The sequence below is a fragment of the Heptranchias perlo genome, chromosome 41, assembly GCF_035084215.1.
Source record: "Heptranchias perlo isolate sHepPer1 chromosome 41, sHepPer1.hap1, whole genome shotgun sequence".
In the NCBI taxonomy this organism is placed as follows: Eukaryota; Metazoa; Chordata; class Chondrichthyes; order Hexanchiformes; family Hexanchidae; genus Heptranchias; species Heptranchias perlo.
The window spans coordinates 13,819,602-13,839,331 of NC_090365.1; the positions used below are offsets into that span (position 1 = coordinate 13,819,602).

At 47.5% G+C, this 19,730-nt stretch overlaps 1 protein-coding gene across 2 annotated transcripts; it reads right to left on the reverse strand.

Annotated features, from left to right (window-relative positions):
- Positions 1 to 36: 36 nt before the first annotated feature.
- Positions 37 to 19,261, reverse strand: chp2 (calcineurin-like EF-hand protein 2). 2 transcript variants are annotated; one of them, XM_067975141.1, is made up of 8 exons: positions 19,128 to 19,261; positions 16,627 to 16,699; positions 10,877 to 10,957; positions 9,246 to 9,370; positions 8,412 to 8,465; positions 4,910 to 4,971; positions 2,024 to 2,146; positions 37 to 973 (listed from the first exon to the last, which is right to left on the reverse strand). In XM_067975141.1, exons 1-8 carry the CDS (start codon positions 19,192 to 19,194, stop codon positions 920 to 922), a joined length of 639 nt encoding a protein of 212 aa, XP_067831242.1. In that variant the 5' UTR covers positions 19,195 to 19,261; the 3' UTR covers positions 37 to 919. The 2 variants fall into 2 exon arrangements, with proteins under 2 accessions (XP_067831242.1, XP_067831243.1); XM_067975142.1 differs by lacking the exon at positions 8,412 to 8,465 and having other exon boundaries at positions 19,128 to 19,257.
- Positions 19,262 to 19,730: the final 469 nt, after the last annotated feature.

A 19,730-nucleotide genomic window follows, 5' to 3' on the forward strand; every position in this document is an offset into this window, starting at 1 on the left:
AAATCAGCCAGGACAAAACGCAACAGAATAAAAACATTAATGCAGAATTATTTCATTTATTACAAATCCAAACAAAAAATTTCAGAAACAATCTGTACAGTTTTAAAATAAATCAATTCAATGTCACAATATTTAAGACCATCCCAATGTTGGCCGTTTCCACGGTGAAGGAGGCTTCAGGGTCGATTATATCGGCATGGTTACTGGGGTCAGAAACATGGAGGGAGTCTCCACACCACCTGGTGGGTCAGTCCCACAGCACCGTGAGCGCCATGACGGCGTATAATGAGCATACATAAAAATCATAAACGGCTTCACGGTCGCCATGTTTCCAGACAGGCCAGCAGTGGCGACTGCCAGTCTGTACAGGAGCCCCCCCCCGCACTCCCCCTCGCCTCTCGCCCCCCCACCCACCTCTGTCCTCGGTGAAGTTCCGAGCCCAAGAATTAAAAATGACGCCTCCCGACTCTCGGGTTTCCTTTACCGCCTGTGTCCTGAAACCTGCCCGCAGTGTAAATGGGGCAAGTTTTACAGCGTTAATGAACAGCGATCGGGAGTAGGAGCCAGAACTGATTTTCCCACTCCCTGACCGCCAGAAAGCTTAAGTCACTTGTAATCCTCTTGCTGCTCGAGATCCGATAACTTAGCACAGACCGGGGGTGGAACCTGAAATCGTCCAGGTCCTGTATGGGTCCATAACTCACTGGAGAAAGTGAGCCAAACATGGTGGCAGGAATAGGTGGGTGGGTGGGAGAAAAGAGGGGAGAAGGGGAAAATGGGGGTGGGAGAGTCACTTAAATCTTCTTAAAATGGCAGATTACCAGCACACATTTCACGCCTCAGTCCATTCAGTCTCTCCTGGGAATGCAGTAGACCACAGCTCGTGGAGAAGCTTCCTTTCCAACCAGATCTCCAGATGTTACTGGAGAAAACGAATGCTCATCTTGTGCTCCAAATTAACGTTCTCAAGTGACTGGAAAAAGCAAAGACAGAGGGAGAAGGAGTGAGACACACATTAGATAGTCCACTCAGTGTTTCCCCATTTCCTCCTTCCTCCCACCTTCGAAGTCTCCTCTGAAAGATGCAGACCTGTGCTCAGGTACAACCCCCAGATCCTGGTGTAAGTATTAGATGTCCCAGGTAGAACAGCCACAGTAAGCTTTACTCATTCTGCAATGGCCAGACAAGGTCAGGCCTGGAGTACAGGAGCCATTACCTCATTAACTGTCCATGAGAAGAGATAAGCAATATAGCCAGATAGTTAGAAGACTGTAGAGGGGGAGCCTGGTTTGAATAGACTTGTGTTATGGAAGTACTGGGAAGAGACAAGAGCTTGAAGGCTACAGAGAACTAATAAGCACTCGTCTGGAATGTAAGAAACAACCCAAGACATTAATGGGCATGCACAACAAATGATAGCAGCTAACCGTAACCATTAAATTATCTTACGTATCAACAGCATACACACAGGACGTGATGACATATGGTATCCACATTTGTCCTACGTAATTAAACCTAAAAAAAGATGCAAGACACTGGAACTCTTTAGGGACCTGACCTAGTCTTGCTGAGGCTAGCATAAGCTGTCCAGATGACACACTTGCGACCTCCTGAGGAGTCCTTGGTACGAGGATATTTTGGTACCTATATCTCATATGCACTGTGTGGAAGGGGTTATATTTTATTATCCCATTGCTTTGATTTAATAACGAGTATTAACCAGACCCTTCAGTGTTTCCTAGTCCTTGAACTTGTATTAGGAGGTAAAGGGTCTACGACAATATCATATATAAAACCGAGACTCAGGTACCTCACTCAAGTGCCCATTCTTCAAGCCTGAGCCTAGAAAGATCAACCAACTCAACAAGACCACACAGTATCTTCCTGGTCTGGGTGGCTTCGTACTAAACCATGCAGTGAATTGACCAACTGATCCACTGGCCAAGCTCTCTGTCTGATCAATAGGTTTTCGCCAACACTCAGTTCACATGGTCGACTGGACTCAGTCCTTTTGAGGAAGTACCTTTCTGAACTCCTCAAAAGAGATGGCACCGTCCCCATCCAGGTCAGCCTCCTGAATGGTTCGATCAGTGATGCTCTCCAGTTGGTCATCTGTAACTTGTGCCTCCAACATCATACGAAGTACCTAAAAAAAAAGACTTGCAAATTATTGTCACGGAGAGCAGTGGATGAAAGGGGCACATACAGTAGGGGAGTGGCTTTGTTACTAGACTAGCAACACAGAGGTCGTGAGTTCAAATGGGAAAAAAAATCAAAAACTGAATTCAATAAAATCTGGTCATTTGCACCAGTGAAAGTTGTTGGATTTTGTAAAAACCCGACTGGTTCATTAATGTCCTCAGGGAAGGGGACCCAACACCCCTGCCTGGTCTGGTGTCATTAGCTCCAAACCCTAACGAACTAGTCATTAAGATGGTGATCTATCACTACCTCCCCAGGGTAACTAGAACTTGGCCAAAATCCTAAAAACATTTGCTGAACATGTCTGACATTCCTTCATCTACTATTTTAAAACAGACGTTTATCGGTTTATATTAAAATGGGTTATTGTCACCACTAAAATATCAAAAGGAATATAATACAAATGCGTTAAGTGTTTGCCCAGTTTACAATCCAGGCTTTTTCTGCTACACTTTTCACAGAAAAACAAAGCAGTTAATTTAAAAAGAAAACGACCAGGAATTTCCTCTGAGCTGCTCTCGCTCCAACGCACAACTTTTGCCTCATTTACGCACGCACTTCCGAGGAAATTCCGGGTCGGGGTCTCCTTGGGACCAGAATCTGCACCTTTAAATGCGCCATTAGCGGGATAGCCATACAATTACCCCACAATCGTGTAATCATGCACAAGAAAGCACATGGATGCCTAGCACGTCCTCCAGTCTAACTAGAAAAGGTGATTATACAATCTTATAAATAAGGTTATACAGGAGGTAGAAAGCCACAAGAAACTAGTACAACAATGCTGGACTTAACAAAATACATAAATTGTTTCAAAACCAGAAAACGGACAATCTGATTCCTTGTAGATAGAGTCTCTGTAGAACTCTGTTATGTTGGAGGTTGACCTCATCCGGAGCCTCTATCAGCCCTCTCACATAGGGGAGGCAGTGCGAAGTACAGGGCAGACCATAAATCGTATTGGGCGCCCTTTGTCTGATGCCAATGCAGGGCCCTGCTGATGGCATCAGGTGGCCATTGAAATCTCACCTCGTTCAGTTCTCACATACCTGTCCATGCTTTTAAACAGCGTACAACCTGAACCTTTCTTAAAACAAAACTCCTTTAGCCATTTAGGATGTAAAGCATTTATTGATAAACTCACACCTATAATACTTACAGCAACTCAAACTATTCCCATGTCTGATTGGGTATTTATGTAGACTCTAGCTCCTTTTTTTTAATTCGTTCATGGGATGTGGGCGTTGCTGGCGAGGCCGGCATTTATTGCCCATCCCTAATTCCCCTCGAGAAGGTGGTGGTGAGCTGCCTTCTTGAACTGCTGCAGTCCGTGTGGTGACGGTTCTCCCACAGTGCTGTTAGGAAGGGAGTTCCAGGATTTTGACCCAGCGACGATGAAGGAGCGGCCGATATATTTCCAAGTCGGGATGGTGTGTGACTTGGAGGGGAACGTGCAGGTGGTGGTGTTCCCATGTGTCTGCTGCCCTTGTCCTTCTAGGTGGTAGATGTCGCGGGTTTTGGAGGTGCTGTCGAAGAAGCCTTGGCGAGTTGCTGCAGTGCATCCTGTGGATGGTACACACTGCAGCCACGGTGCGCCGGTGGTGAAGGGAGTGAATGTTTAGGGTGGTGGATGGGGTGCCAATCAAGCGGGCTGCTTTGTCCTGGATGGTGTCGAGCTTCTTGAGTGTTGTTGGAGCTGCACTCATCCAGGCAAGTGGAGAATATTCCATCACACTCCTGACTTGTGCCTTGTAGATGGTGGAAAGGCTTTGGGGAGTCAGGAGGTGAGTCACTCGCCGTAGAATACCCAGCCTCTGACCTGCTCTTGTAGCCACAGTATTTATGTGGCATTGTCCTTGAAAAAGGACCAATAATTTAATTGGAAGCAGGCTTCTGCATCCTGGCTCATCTACTGATCAAAGAATCATAGAATCATAGATGGAGGCCATTCGGCCCATCTTGCCTGTGCCGGCTCTTTGAAAGAGCTATCCAATTAGTCCCACTCCCCTGCTCTTTCCCCATAGACCCTGCAAATTGTTCCTTTTCAAGTATTTATCCAATTCCCTTTTGAAAGTTATTATTGAATCTGCTTCCACCGCCCTTTCAGGCAGCGCATTCCAGATCATAACAACTCACTGCATAAAAAAAAATTATTCTCCTCTCCCCTCCCCCCTGGTTCTTTTGCCAATTATCTTAAATCTGTGTCCTCTGGTTACCGAACCTCCTGCCAATGGGAACCGTTTCTCTGAATGTGAAAAAAAAATGAATAGGATTATGTTCACATACAACTGGGCTCAGTTCTTAATCAAAACTTGGCCAAGAGAGATCAATGTTTTAAAACTGTAACAATTATAATTATTTTCCCACATTTAATGCGGAACAATAAGTCTGCTTTATATACAACCCCCCACAGTAACTTTCAGGCGATATCACCTGGCCACATCTCTCAGAAAGGTCTCAATACACTTCACGTACAATGAAACTCAGTTCTTTTTGTTAGTCACACAAAAGACCTTCTGACCCAGAGACGAGAGACCTAGCCAAACCGAGAATTCAATACAAGATACGTCAATAAAATTGCTGTATTGAAACTGGAATCTTTACTGGGAGAGTTGGTAAGGAACACCTCTGATTAGTCAGCTAATTCTAAAGAGGAGGAGAATTATTCCGTTCCTGAATTTCACGACCGTCTCACTCCAGAGTTTACCTCCAAAAGCTCCTCTCTTGATATTTTCCCATCTCGGTCCTGGTCGTACAGTTGGAAAGCGACTGAAATGGGAAGAAGAAAGATCATCGGCAACTGAAACACGCTCAAGTGTTAAAACTGAGTTCATCCCTGATTGATTGGTCCTCGGATTGAACCTGCACAACGCTCTGGGAGTGCACGCTGTTACCTAGCAACCCTGGGGCACCTGGGCCAGTGACATTGGTAGAATGTACAGCACAGAAACAGGCCATTCAGCCCAACAGGTCCATGCTCGACATGAGCCTCCTTCTTCTCTCCCTACGACATTTTTTGTAAAATGGAGACCAGAACTGAGCACAGTACTCCAAATGTGGTCCAACTAAGGATCTATACAAGTTTAACGTAACGTCTCTGCCTTTCAATTCTATTCCTCTAGAAATAAACCCCAGTGTTTTTTTAATGGCCTTATTAACCTGCGTCACTACTTTTAGTGATTTGTGTATCTGTACTGAGACCCCTCTGCTCCTCTATCCCATTTACACTCTTACTTTCGAAGGAGTATGTGGCTCCCTTTTTCCTCCTAAAATGCACCACCTCACACTTATCTATAATGAAATTCATTTGCCAATTACGCGCCCATTCTGCACATTTATAAATGGCGCCTTGTATTCCCCCCTTTCTCGGTATCACTTCCAATGCTGTTGCAATCACCTCATGCAGCCTGACGACTGAAAAAAGTGTGGAAATTTATCTTTAAAAATCAAAAAAAAAGTCCCATTTCCTAATCCGTCGGCTGCAAGGGTTTTATGCGAAATGAGTTTGGCCAGTTTCAGTCAAGTCCCTGGCGGGCAGAAGCTGAAAAGACTAAACGGGTCCTGACTCTACCAGCTGGCACACACTCCCGGGGCCACAGGCTGGCTGGTGTAGGGAATCAGTCGAGGCCTGACCAGAGGGAGCTTCGGGGGGGAGGAGCTAAATACGATTAAAATCACTCAGGAGATGGTACTCAGTAAAATAATGGGACTCAAGGCGGATAAATCCCCTGGACCTGATGGCTTCCATCCTAGGGTCTTGAGGGAAGTGGCAGTAGGGATTGTGGATGCTTTGGTGATAGTTTTCCAAAATTCCCTGGACTCAGGAGAGGTCCCGGCAGATTGGAAAACTGCTAATGTAACACCGTTATTTAAAAAGGGTAGTAGGCAGAAGGCTGGAAATTATAGGCCAGTTAGCTTAACATCTGTGGTGGGTAAAATTTTGGAGTCTATTATTAAGGAGACAGTAACGGAACATTTAGATAAGCATAATTTAATAGGACAAAGTCAGCATGGCTTTATGAAGGGAAGTCATGTCTGACAAATTTGCTTGAGTTCTTCGAGGATATAACGTATAGGGTGGATAAAGGGGAACCAGTGGACATAGTGTATTTAGACTTCCAGAAGGCATTCGACAAGGTGCCACATAAAAGATTATTACTTAAGATAAAAAATCACGGGATTGGGGGTAATATTCTGGCATGGGTGGAGGATTGGTTATCGAACAGGAAGCAGAGAGTTGGGATAAATGGTTCATTTTCGGACTGGCAACCAGTAACCAGTGGTGTTCCACAGGGGTCGGTGCTGGGTCCCCAACTCTTTACAATCTATATTAACGATTTGGAGGAGGGGACCGAGTGCAACATATCAAAATTTGCAGATGATACAAAGATGGGAGGGAAAGTAGAGAGTGAGGAGGACATAAAAATCCTACAAGGGGATATAGACAGGCTGGGTGAGTGGGCGGAGATTTGGCAGATGCAATATAATATTGGAAAATGTGAGGTTATGCACTTTGGCAGGAAAAATCAGAGAGCAAGTTATTTTCTTAATGGCGAGAGACTGGAAAGTACTGCAGTACAAAGGGATCTGGGGGTCCTAGTGCAAGAAAATCAAAAAGTTGGTATGCAGGTGCAGCAGGTGATCAAGAAAGCCAACGGAATGTTGGCTTTTATTGCTAGGGGGATAGAATATAAAAACAAGGAGGTATTGCTGCAGTTATATAAGGTATTGGTGAGACCGCACCTGGAATACTGCATACAGTTTTGGTCTCCATACTTAAGAAAAGACATACTTGCTCTCGAGGCAGTACAAAGAAGGTTCACTCGGTTAATCCCGGGGATGAGGGGGCGGACATATGAGGAGAGGTTGAGTAGATTGGGACTCTACTCATTGGAGTTCAGAAGAATGAGAGGCGATCTTATTGAAACATATAAGATTGTGAAGGGTCTTGATCGGGTGGATGCAGTAAGGATGTTCCCAAAGATGGGTGAAACTAGAACTAGGGGGCATAATCTTAGAATAAGGGGCTGCTCTTTCAAAACTGAGATGAGGAGAAACTTCTTCACTCAGAGGGTGGTAGGTCTGTGGAATTTGCTGCCCCAGGAAGCTGTGGAAGCTACATCATTAGATAAATTTAAAACAGAAATAGACAGTTTCCTAGAAGTAAAGGGAATTAGGGGTTATGGGGAGCGGGCAGGAAATTGGACATGAAGCTGAGTTCGGATCGGTCAATGCCCTGTGGGTGGCGGAGAGGGCCCAGGGGCTGTGTGGCCAGGTCCTGCTCCGACTTCTTGTGTTCTTTAGATTTGTGGTTGGGATCAGATCAGCCATGATCTTATTGAATGGCGGAGCAGGCTCGAGGGGCCGATTGGCCTACTCCTGCTCCAATTTCTTATGTTCTTATGTTCGCGCTGAGGAGCTGTGCTGTCCCTGACCCGTGAAGTGCTCGATATCAACACTGATGGGGTGAAATTCCTCCCATTGATGTTTCTCTTTGTAATTAAATCACGCATCTGGAAGCTGGGCGTTCCCAGGATTTTGCTAGTGGCTCATTCTCTCATCTTTCCTCACAAAAGGAGTTCTGACCCTGGTGCCCAAACGAGGAACAATTTGTATCTCCCAGCACTTGGAGAACAGAGAGTTTCAACAGTATTTACAAAGGGTGAGACACAGCTGGGAGGAGAAAGACCTCTGATTAACGAGAGGGGAGGCTCATCGTCCTGTGTCAGTTTAGACTCTCTCAAATTATTTTTTTTTAAACAATTATTAATTCTCGGGATGTGGGCGTCACTGGCAAGGCCAGCATTTATTACCCATCCCTAATTGCCCTTGAGAAGGTGGTGGTGAGCCGCCTTCTTGAACCGCTGCAGTCCGTGTGGTGAAGGTTCTCCCACAGTGCTGTTAGGAAGGGAGTTCCAGGATTTTGACCCAGCGACGATGAAGGAACGGCGATATATTTCCAAGTCGGGATGGTGTGTGACTTGGAGGGGAACGTGCAGGTGGTGTTGTTCCCATGTACCTGCTGCCCTTGTCCTTCTAGGTGGTAGAGGTCGTGGGTTTGGGAGGTGCCGCCGAAGAAGCCTTGGCGAGTTCCTGCGGTGGGTAAGGGGGCGAGTGGGAAAAACGGACGGCCAGAGGTTTTTCAGAAAGAAAGTCTTGCATTTTATATACCACCTTTCTTGAGGAAAGTCCGAGGTCAGGTTACATACCTGGATCAAACTCTTCCTGATGTCCTGAGAAGGATTTCTTTGCAAATAACTTAGCTGGGAAAATTCAGTATTTTTTATCAAAAAGTGGCATTCAGGCCTGCGACCCCACACTCGCCGTGACCCCGCCCGACCCCACGCTCGCCGTGACCCCGCCCGACCCCACGCTCGCCGTGACCCCGCCCGACCCCACGCTCGCCGTGACCCCGCCCGACCCCACGCTCGCCGTGACCCCGCCCGACCCCACGCTCGCCGTGACCCCGCCCGACCCCACGCTCGCCGTGACCCCGCCCGACCCCACGCTCGCCGTGACCCCGCCCGACCCCACGCTCGCCGTGACCCCGCCCGACCCCACGCTCGCCGTGACCCCGCCCGACCCCACGCTCGCCGTGACCCCGCCCGACCCCACGCTCGCCGTGACCCCGCCCGACCCCACGCTCGCCGTGGCCCCGCCCGACCCCACGCTCACCGTGACCCCGCCCGACCCCACGCTCGCCGTGACCCCGCCCGACCCCACGCTCGCCGTGACCCCGCCCGACCCCACCCTCGCCGTGACCCCGCCCGACCCCACACTCGCCGTGACCCCGCCCGACCCCACGCTCGCCGTGACCCCGCCCGACCCCACGCTCGCCGTGACCCCACGCGGATTGGGAACGCTGCAACAGAGAATGGTCCTGGGACATGAATCTTGATCCAAGCAGCATTATTTCTTCCATCTTCTGACTGTCCTTAGAATAAACCCACAAACCGCTACCAAAGACCCGTGAAATCGCCGGAACAATCGGCTCTGTGCTGCGGCCAGGCCTGGAGATTTGGTAAAGCCTTTGCCGTACTTACACCGCAGCTTGTTACTTCGGCTATTAATCGGTTCTGGTGCGGTGGGATCTGCCGACCTGTCTTTATTCATGGGTCTGAAGCACGCCAGGACTCGGATGAATGAACGGAAATCCAAGGTCTGATTACTGTAAAGGAGGTTCGAAATAGTAAAAGGCAGAAAGTGAGCTGACCGGGTAATCAATCGAATCATACAGCACAGGAGGAGGCCATTCGACCCATCGAGCCCGTGCCGGCTCTTTCAAAGAGCCGGCACGGGCTCGATGCAATTAGTCCCACTCCCTCTGCTCTTTCCCCACAGCCCTGCAAATTTTTCCCTTCAAGTATTTATCCAATTCCCTTTTGAAAGTTACTATTGAATCTGCTTCCACCGCCCTTTCAGGCAGCGCGTTCCAGATCAGAACAACTCAGTGCGTAAAAAAATTTCTCCTCATCTCTTCTCCGGTTCTTTTGCCAATCACCTTAAATCTGTGTCCTCTGGTTAGCGGCCCTTTTGCTACTAGAAACAGTTTCTCCTTATTTACTCTATAAAAACCCTTCATAATTTTGAACACCTCTATTAAATCTCCCCTTAACCTTCTCTGCTCTAAGGAGAACAATCCCAGCTCCTCCAGTCTCTCCACATAACTGAAGTCCCTCATCCCTGGTACCATTCTAGTAAATCTCCCCTGCATCCTCTCTAAGGCATTGACATCCTTCCTAAAGTGTGGTGCCCAGAATTGAACACAATACTCTAGCTGAGGCCTGACCAGTGATTTATAAAGGTTTAGCATAACTTTCTTGCTTTTGTACTCTCTGCCTCTATTAAAGCAGCCCAGGATCACATGCACTATTTTAAAAAAAAATGGCCTTCTCAACTTGTCCTGCCACCTTCAAAAGATTTGTGTACATACACCCCCAGGTCTCTCTGTTCTTGCACCCCCTTTAAAACTGTACCATTTAGTTTATAAACCATGAGCACTCATCGAATTTACAGCACAGAAACAGGCCATTCGGCCCAACAGGTCGATGTCAGAGTTTATGCTCCACATAAGGCTCCTCCCACTCTAGCAACATATCCTTCTATTCCTTTCTCCCTCTTGTCTTTATCTAGCTTCTCCTTAAATGCATCTATGCTATTCGCCTCAACTAGCAAGTTCCACATTCTAACTAATCTGAGTAAAGAATTCTCCTAAGTTCCTTATTGGATTTATTAGTGACTATCTGATAGGAACATACAGGAGTAGGCCATTCAGCCCCTCGAGTCCGCTCCGCCATTTGATAAGATCATGTCTGATCCCCTAGTTTTGGTCTCCCCCACAAGTGGAAACATCTTCTCAACCTCAACCCTATCAAACCCTTTCATAATCTGAAAGATCTCGATCTGGTCACCTCGTGGAGGCTCATCGGGTTTTGCGGATGTTTTATAGTTAGTCTCAACCCCACCACCCCGCCCGCGAACACAGGCTAATGGAGGGGAAGTGTCAGCATGGGTTCACACACTGATCACTAACCAGTACCTCCTGCCGCAGTGTGTGTGGACGGCAAGGGAAATCGGGACAAGGCATGTTTGCACCCCGCGCGACCCCGCCCACTCCCCCCCAGAGATACCTACACTTCTCTCCCCGCCCAATATCTCATCATAAGTCACTTACCCGTCAGGAAAGAAAGCATTGATAATTCGTTCTCCCAACGGATTCACCGCCAGCTCTCCGATACGCTGGAAATCTTCCCGGCTGGAAAAAGCAAGGACGTAGGTTTGTACAGCACCTTTTCACAACTCTTGGGAAACACCTCAAGAGCATTTCACGTACAATTTATTACTTCAAAATGTTGTTTTACGTATGCAATCACAGTGGCCATTCTGCACACAGCAAGATTCCACAACAAACAGCAATGTATTGTTGGTTGAGGGAGGAATGTTGGCTAGGATGCTGGAAGAACACTCGAGTCTTCTTCAAATAGTGACATGGGATCTTTAACATCTGTCTAAACCAGCAGGCCGCCATCTTGGTTTAACAGCTCAATCGAAGGACACCCCTCAGCAACTCCCTCAGTGCTGCCCCTCCGACAGCGCAGCAACTCCCTCAGTGCTGCCCCTCCGACAGCGCAGCAACTCCCTCAGTGCTGCCCCTCCGACAGCGCAGCAACTCCCTCAGTGCTGCCCCTCCGACAGCACAGCAACTCCCTCAGTGCTGGCACTGGAATGTTGGCCGAGCTAACACGTTGAATTTCTGAAGGCAGAACCTTCTGACTGAGAGGAGAGTGTGCTGTCAGCCAAGCGAGCAAGCAAACCAGCCAAAAAAAAGGAAAGAAAGAAAAAGTCTTTAATGACTCAGGACACAAAAATGGACACTGGCTACTCCTCGCTCATCTCTGCTGTTACTGATGTTAGGAACATAGGAACAGGAGTAGGCCATTCAGCCCCTCGTGCCTGCTCCGCCATTTGATAAGATCATGGCTGATCTGTGATCTAACTCCATATACCTGCCTTTGGCCCATATCCCTTAATACCTTTGGTTGCCAAAAAGCTATCTATCTCAGATTTAAATTTAGCAATTGAGCTAGTATCAATTGCTGTTTGCGGAAGAGAGTTCCAAACTTCTACCACCCTTTGTGTGTAGAAATGTTTTCTAATCTCGCTCCTGAAAGGTCTGGCTCTAATTTTTAGACTGTGCCCCCTACTCCTAAAATCCCCAACCAGCGGAAATAGTTTCTCTCTATCCACCCTATCCGTTCCCCTTAATATCTTATAAACTTCGATCAGATCACCCCTTAACCTTCGAAACTCCAGAGAATACAACCCCAATTTGTGTAATCTCTCCTCGTAACTTAACCCTTGAAGTCCGGGTATCATTCTAGTAAACCTACGCTGCACTCCCTCCAAGGCCAATATGTCCTTCTGAAGGTGCAGTGCCCAGAACTGCTCACAGTACTCCAGGTGCGGTCTAACCAGGGTTTTGTACAGCTGCAGCATAACTTCTGCCCCCTTGTACTCTAGTCCTCTGGATATAAAGGCCAGCATTCCATTTGCCTTCTTGATTATTTTCTGCACCTGTTCATGACACTTCAATGATCGATGTACGTGAACCCCTAGATCCCTTTGGACATCCACTGTTTTTAACTTTTTACCATTTAGAAAGTACCCTGTTCTATCCTTTTTTGATCCAAAGTGGATGACCTCACATTTGTAGTGAGACACCTCACTACATGTTCATTTACAATTCTCAGTGGTGAGTTAATCGTGGAGCATTGCTTGCAAACAATGTGGGTCAGCCTCCCCTCCACATTCCCCTGTACCCTTGTGCTCACACCGGGAGAGAAGCACAGGCAATTTCCTTTCGTTATTCGGGGGATAGATTCCCACTGCATTCCCCGATCCCTCATCCTGTACACAAACTGGAGAGGGGCTCTGCTGGTGCTGATCAAGGTGTTTCTGAGGGATGTGAAAGAACAGTGACTGTCCCATCAGTTTACTGACGGGTTTGATCCAAGCTGCAAACATCAGGGAGAATCCAGATTTACGATCGTAAAAAAAGAGATGACAGGCTCATTTTTTTTTTTAATTAAAAAAGAATGAATCATCAAAATAGGTGACATTTCTAAGCCAGAGTGAGGTGTCTCACTCCAAACGAGTAACACTTGACGTGTGTCCTTTTCTCCCCGTCAAACATCAGATCGAACGTGAATTGGATGGGTCAGAGCTGCAAGCTTCATGCAGACAGTGACAGACGTAGAGACAGCCCCTCAGTACTGGGGAACTCCTTCCACCTCCTCATTCGATTCCTCCCCCTCACCCTCTTCCTCCTGTGAGCTACACCCCAGCCTGGTGTCACGTCACCACCTACTTCCTGATTTGCCTCAACCTCTTTTCAATTATAAATATAAGACAGACAGTCACTAATAAATCCAATAAGGAATTCAGGAGAAACTTCTTTACCCAGAGAGTGGTGAGAATGTGGAACTCACTATCGCAAGGAGTGATTGAGGAGAATAGCAGAGATGCATTTAAGGGGAAATCTAGATAAACATGAGGGAGAAAGGAATAGAAGGATTTGCTGATAGGGTGAGATGAAGTAGGGAGGGAGGAGGCTCATGTGGAGCATAAACACCGGCACAGACCAGTTGGGCCGAATGGCCTGTTTCTGTGCTATAATTCTATGTAATCTTGCTCTTGTTGACTTTCAACTGTGTTTCCCAGTTTAAAAATAAACCAAGGAATATAGTTTCCAAACTGGCACTGATGGCCCCCCCACCCCATCATCATCATGAGGGGATTCCCGGAGGTCCAGGGGACAGCCCTGTACACTCAGAGAACAGTCTCTCGGCTATTCTGCGTTCTATATTTCTCTGCACTGGTTACGGTTTTCTGCCAATGACAGCAATTACCTTTGGGTGGTTGATACAGTCTTTCAGACATTAGGATGGGGTCCCCAGGAGTTTGTTAAATACCCACAGGGTGTTCCCCGATGTACGATGTACGTCTAGGAAGCCACCGATGCAGTTAGTTGGGACGAAGGGGGTCAGGACGCCCTGCCCTGCCTTTGCATCGTGCAGCCAGTATTCACCCTGCACAGATTTGGATCAAAGTTTATTTTCTTTCCTGTGAGAATCCTCCTTGGGCAGGACCATTGACTTTAAAAAAGGTCCCACATAAAGATCTTGATCAATGGATCATTACAGGCACGTGACTTGAAGCCTCCGAAGCCTCGCCCTCCCTCGCCCTGCCAGCCACTGGGCATCCACTTCAACATCTGAATACACAGGAGCTCCCCGAGTGGCTCAGCTGGTCAATGTACTGCCCAGTGTGACGCTGAGCCACAAACAGACCCAATGAGTCCCGGCCAGGTTTGTGCTCAAGTTCGCTGGTCTGAGCAGTGGGGGATGCTGTAAATACCCTCTTGGGGGGGGGGGAAGAAGACGGGACATTTTGGGAGCAGGGGGTAATTCCCACTTCCGATTACTGTCCAATGATGTGTCTGCGTGCGCATGCTGGATAAATACAGCATTCGGCTCAACTGTGATGCCCCCCGTGGTTGAATACATGCCTAGAATCTCGAATGGAGAATGGGCATTTGCCAGTATGAGTCAGCACCTTCAGAAGATGAGAGGGAAGGCGGGGGGAAACAAAATGGTAAAAGGATTAATAATGCATTTCACCCAGGTGACCCTTCCCCTTTGAGAGAGGTGCCCTGCAGTAAAAGTGGATGGAGGCCGTGGGTAACTCCCGCCACGGAGCTGAGCGAGGGATCACCTGGCACTCCTTCCCTGGCAACTCCATGGAGAGGGTCAATTAGGGTCAAGGCAACTCCTGCCCAGGGCTCGAATGACACAGAAAACAAACCCACAGGCATGAGGGAAAGCTGAAACCATCCATCAACAGCTGGTTATGTATCCCAGCTGAAAGCTCTTCCCACGAGCTCGCCTAATGAGCCACAGCTGTACTTGGAGGACCCAACACGTCCCAGGTTCGATTCCCGCTCGCTACTACATGAGCTAATCTCAGCTGGTGCAATCAGTCGCAGTGTACCAGGGTGAGGGAGTGAGAGGAGGGAATCAGTGTCCTGTATCATAGGAACTGGAGGAGGCCATTCAGCCCCTCGAGCCTGTTCCGCCATTCAGCCCCTCGAGCCTGTTCCGCCATTCAGCCCCTCGAGCCTGCTCCGCCATGGCTGATGTGTATCTTAACTCCATTTACCTGACTTGGTTCCATATCCCATAATACCCTTACCCAAACAAAAATCGATCAATCTCAGTTATGAAAATTTTCAATTGGCCCCCAGCCACAGCTTTTTGGGGGAGGGAATTCCAGATTTCCACTCCCCTTTGTGTGAAGAAATGCTTCCTGACATCACCCCTGAACGGCCTAGCTCTAATTTTAAGGTTATGCCCCCTTGTTCTGGACTCCCTCACCAGAGGAAATAGTTTCTCTCAACTGCTTTAATCATCTTAAACACCTCAATTAATCTTCTGTACTCGAGGGAATACAAGTCTAGTCTTCATAATTTAACCCTTTTAGCCCCGGTATCATTCTGGTGATTCTGCACCCCCTCCAAGGCCAATATCTCCTTCCTGAGGTGCGGTGCCCAGAACTGAACACACAGTATCTCCAGATGGAGGTCTACAGAATGTCCGATGAAGGAATGGTGGCTCAGGACGGTAACCAGCCAAAATAGCTCAATGTGCAGCAATTTAGTGAAGTAGAATGGTCTGTAGGGAGCTCTGGAGAAGATGCACATTCAGTCACCATGTCAGAATGGCACAGTATCAATGCTGTAGTCAGCGACGTGCCAATCATACGTCTGAGGCATGTCTATTGAAGTATCTGTTGACGGGCGATCCTGGGTGCATGTGGGACGTTGCCTGTGAATCCAGTTCGCGGCCTACTGCTGCTCGTTCCAAATCTCAACCACACGCTGATCCCAATCATTTCTATTTACTACAAAAGACCAGTTCTTCCAGTGATTGGGAAATTCTTGTGCTCACATCAACTCCGGCAAGTAAGTCACCTCAGGTGGTGCGTTTGACATGAAGGAAAAGCCTAGTTGTGTAATCGGCCTACGTGCAGCACAGAGGTAGGGGAGATAAGCAGTGGGAATAGGAGGTGAATGGTCCTAGACTATAGGAGAGGCGGGGTCTACTGGGCAGCTTATTGAAATGATCAATGCGGAGTGCAGTAAAGGTGGCAAATTAATCCCAGGATAAGCAGAGGGATAGAACACAAGTCTCGGGATAATAGTGAACTTGTATAAAGTGCTGCCCCAATTTGGATCACTCATTTACAGTGTGGAGAACACGGCTTCTGAGAGGGTCCAAAGGAAGGCAGCTACAAGGAGAAGGGAAGCAAAGATGTTTTATATTGGAGAAAAGGAGAGCGAGGAGAGACCCCATTAAAAGTTCAAGATTCTAAAGGGGTATAAACAACTTAGTTTGACGTAACTTGCTTGACTCTGTAATAAGGGGGCACGGACACAAGCTCAGAACAGGGAAGGTGAACAGACGGTTTGGGCTGGACTACTTCACGCAGGGTGGTGAGTGTGTGGAACAGATTGCCCGGGGGTGGGGGTCAGTGGAGGCGTATGGTGAAAAACAGGGCAGGGTAGCTGTGTGGTGAACCAAGGGGACACAGGTATAAAGTCTTGTGTTACTTTGAGTTTGGGACCAACCCAGATGGATTGCAATGGCCTCTTTAGGCTCTTTCCATTCGTACGTTTCGCTCCTCCCCTCTTGGTTCAGTCTGATAAAGGGACTTCCCAAAGTCTCACCTAAAACTTTACTATCTCTCTCTCTCTCTCTCTCTCTCTCTGTGTCTCTCTCTCTCTCTCTCTGTTGATGGATCTGCCATGTGCTTCCAGCATCTTCTGTTTTCAAAATTAGTTGTCAATCATCAGTTTCTTTCACTTACCTCAACTTTCCTCTTTCACTCTTGTCCAACCCTTGAAATCGATCATACAGACGGCAAATGTGAGCCTTGGAAACTGAAAGAAAAGAATTTCCTAAGCGGCTGGCTGATCATCATCTGACCTCGTCACAGTTAAAAGAAAATTCCAGCTTCCTGGAACTTTCCAAATACACTGACTAACCCTTTAGATCGCAGTACAATGCACAGTTTTTGCTGTAGCTTTCCGATGGACCTAGTTAGTTCCCATTCTCCTGAATCCCGTGGGCCAAACTACTTCCCAATGTCCCAATCCCATCCCTTCCTATAGAATCCCAATGGATCACAACATCTCCCTTCCCATTTTATAGAATGTTAATAGGCCAAAATGTTCCTCGATATGGAGAATCCCAAAGTACCAGCCCTCTGCCTATTACCTTCCACTGAACAAAACGCCAATGGACACATCTGTTCCTGTTCTGATGGATCAAACCCCTTCCCGCTGACAGACAGATGGAACTTGCATTTATATAGCACCTTTCACGACCTGCAGGCGGCCCAAAGCGCTTTACAGCCAATGAAGTGCTTTTTGAAGTGTAGTCACTGTTGTAATGTAGGAAACGCAGCAGCCAATTTGCGCACAGCAAGATCCCACAAACTGCATTTTGATAATGACCAGATAATCTGTTTTTTAGTGATGTTGGTTGAGGGATAAATATTGGCCAGGACACCGGGGAGAGCTCCCCTGCTCTTCTTCGAACAGTGCCGTGGGAACTTTTACGTCCACCCGAGAGGGCAGGCGGGACCTCAGTTTAACGTCTCATCCAAAAGACGACACCTCCGGCAGTGCAGCACTCCCTCAGTACCGCACTGAAGCGTCAGCCTGGATTTTGTGGTCAAGTGTCTGAAGCGGGGCTCGAACCCATCACTTTCTGACTCAGATGCGAGCGAGCTACCCACTGAGCCACGGGGGACGCAAAATATAGCATTTCTTTGGGCGGGCTTCCAAAAAGTGAAGCAACACCACCATCAAACATAAACAACCACCGCTAGAGGCATAAACCACAGCTGGCTGATATTTTCAGGCCACAGGCACGCCTAGCTGTCAGACTATCTGTACAGGCCAGAGATGCAGTTTAAAGCTTGTTGGCCCCTATGAACCTTTCACCCTACCTCTGGGCATTGTTAATGTTTATGGCCAGTGAGCAGCTACATACACACAGAATGTGTGCAGGCGTGATAGCTCCATTGTTTTTGCTGGGGCGATGAATTGCTCCAGCAACATAAACAAGGCAACCTCGGGTAGCAGCAGTGTTAGTGCGTAGAATATATAAAATAGAAATTTCAATTCTATCGATAGCTGGAAAGAGAAAATACAGGTTAACAAAAGTTAACCAGCACCACCAAAACCAGATTAACTAATCATTCATCATAATCGCTACTGGTGGGATCTTGCCATGCACAGAACAGCTACCATATTTGCCTACGCTGCAGCATTCACTCGCTATCCAAGTAAGTCAGTGTTTGAAATACTAAGAAGTGTTTCTTGATTATTCTAATTGTTTCCCCCTTCTCCGCATTCTGAATTGCATGTTATCTCTCCAACCCTCCCTACACTCAGGACGTTTTATACATGGTGGCATCTCTGGTATAAACCCTTCACCAATTTACACTCGCCTGAGTCAGTAGGCTGTGGGTTCGAGTCCCACTCTGGAGGCTTGAGCACATAATCCAGGCTGACATTCCCAGTGCTGTACTGAGGGAGTGCTGCGCTGTCAGAGGTGCCGTCTTTCGGATGAGACGTTAAACCGAGGCCCCGCCTGCCCTCTCAGGTGGAGGTAAAAGATCCCCTGGCACTATTTCAAAGAAGAGCAGGGGAGTTCTCCCCGGGGTCCTGGCCAATATTTATCCCTCAACCAACATCACTAAAAACAGATTATCTGGTTATTATCACATTGCTGTTTGTGGGATCTTGCTGTGCGCAGATTAGCTGCCGAATTTCCTACATTACAACAGTGACCACACTTCAAAAGTACTTCATTGGCTGTAAAGCGCTTTGGGACAATCGGAAAGGTGATATATAAATGCAAGTCTTTCTTTCACCAGAACCCTAAAGCCTGATGCCAAATCTCTACCTGAAACTTGAACCTTTCCCAATGCTGTGTACTCATGGCTTCCACACGATTTATTTTTTTTAAACCTTAAACACAATCGCCAAACCCACTTTACTGAAATTATAAGTTTAAAACTTTAAAGAAACACCCTAAAAGCAAAGTCCTCCCAGGCCTAAGTACTGAAAGACACAAAGACCATCTGCATTCAGGGAGTTTACTAATAATCTAAACCAAAAAGAAATCACTTAAGGAGGAGAGGGGGAAGATTTAATCTGTGCATTGCAGGTACTGAAAGTGTGAATGCACTCTCTTTAAACCCATTTGTGATTTTGCTACGCGCAGCACAGAGGGGAAATCTTTTTCAGCTAAGCAGACAAAGATAAAGTAAACTCCCAACCGTCTCAGATTACTCACAGCCCGTCTCCTGCATAATTTCCTGCAGGTCCTGGATCTTAGCTGCATGTGACAAATAAGAACCCATTTTTCCAGCTTGCACTTCTACGCCTCAACTCTACAATCACACTGTAGTTTTGGACACAACTTTACAGCACATGATCCGTCCTGCCACATGATTGACAGCCCACTCACCAATGACAGGGCTGCTCAGCAGCTCATTAAAGCACCAACTAGCAGATGGGGTGTGAGGGGAGAATCCTGCAGGTAATGCAGGTAATGTTAACTGGGTCCCTGATATTCTTGGCCACTAGTTCTTTCGATCTGCGGAAGCTTTAACACATCTTCAAACAACGACTGTGTTCAGAACTCTCCATTTGTGCCCCTAATCTGTGATGTTTGGGGCTCTCATTCACACGAATACCAGCTGTGAAATCTAAGCCAGCTGGATAAACTCAGGGGCCGCCTGAAGAGAAAGAAAAGCTTCAGATTTCCTTTTTAAAACCATTTTCTTTTCTCTTTCAGTGTCAGCTGTGGTCCAGTGGGTAGCACTCTCCCCCACTCTGAGTTAGAAGGTCATGGGTTCAAAGCCCCACTCCAGAGACTTGAGCTCGTAAAGGCTGA

Coding starts and splice junctions, on each gene's coding strand:
- chp2 (XM_067975141.1), bottom strand. CDS start 19,194: ATGGGTTCTTATTTGTCACATGCAGCTAAGATCCAGGACCTGCAGGAA. Junction 10,958..16,626: donor AGTGAAAGAGGAAAGTTGAG/GTAAGTGAAAGA, acceptor TGCTTTTTCCAG/CCGGGAAGATTTCCAGCGTA. Junction 2,147..4,909: donor CAAGAGAGGAGCTTTTGGAG/GTAAACTCTGGA, acceptor CTTTTTTTTTAG/GTACTTCGTATGATGTTGGA.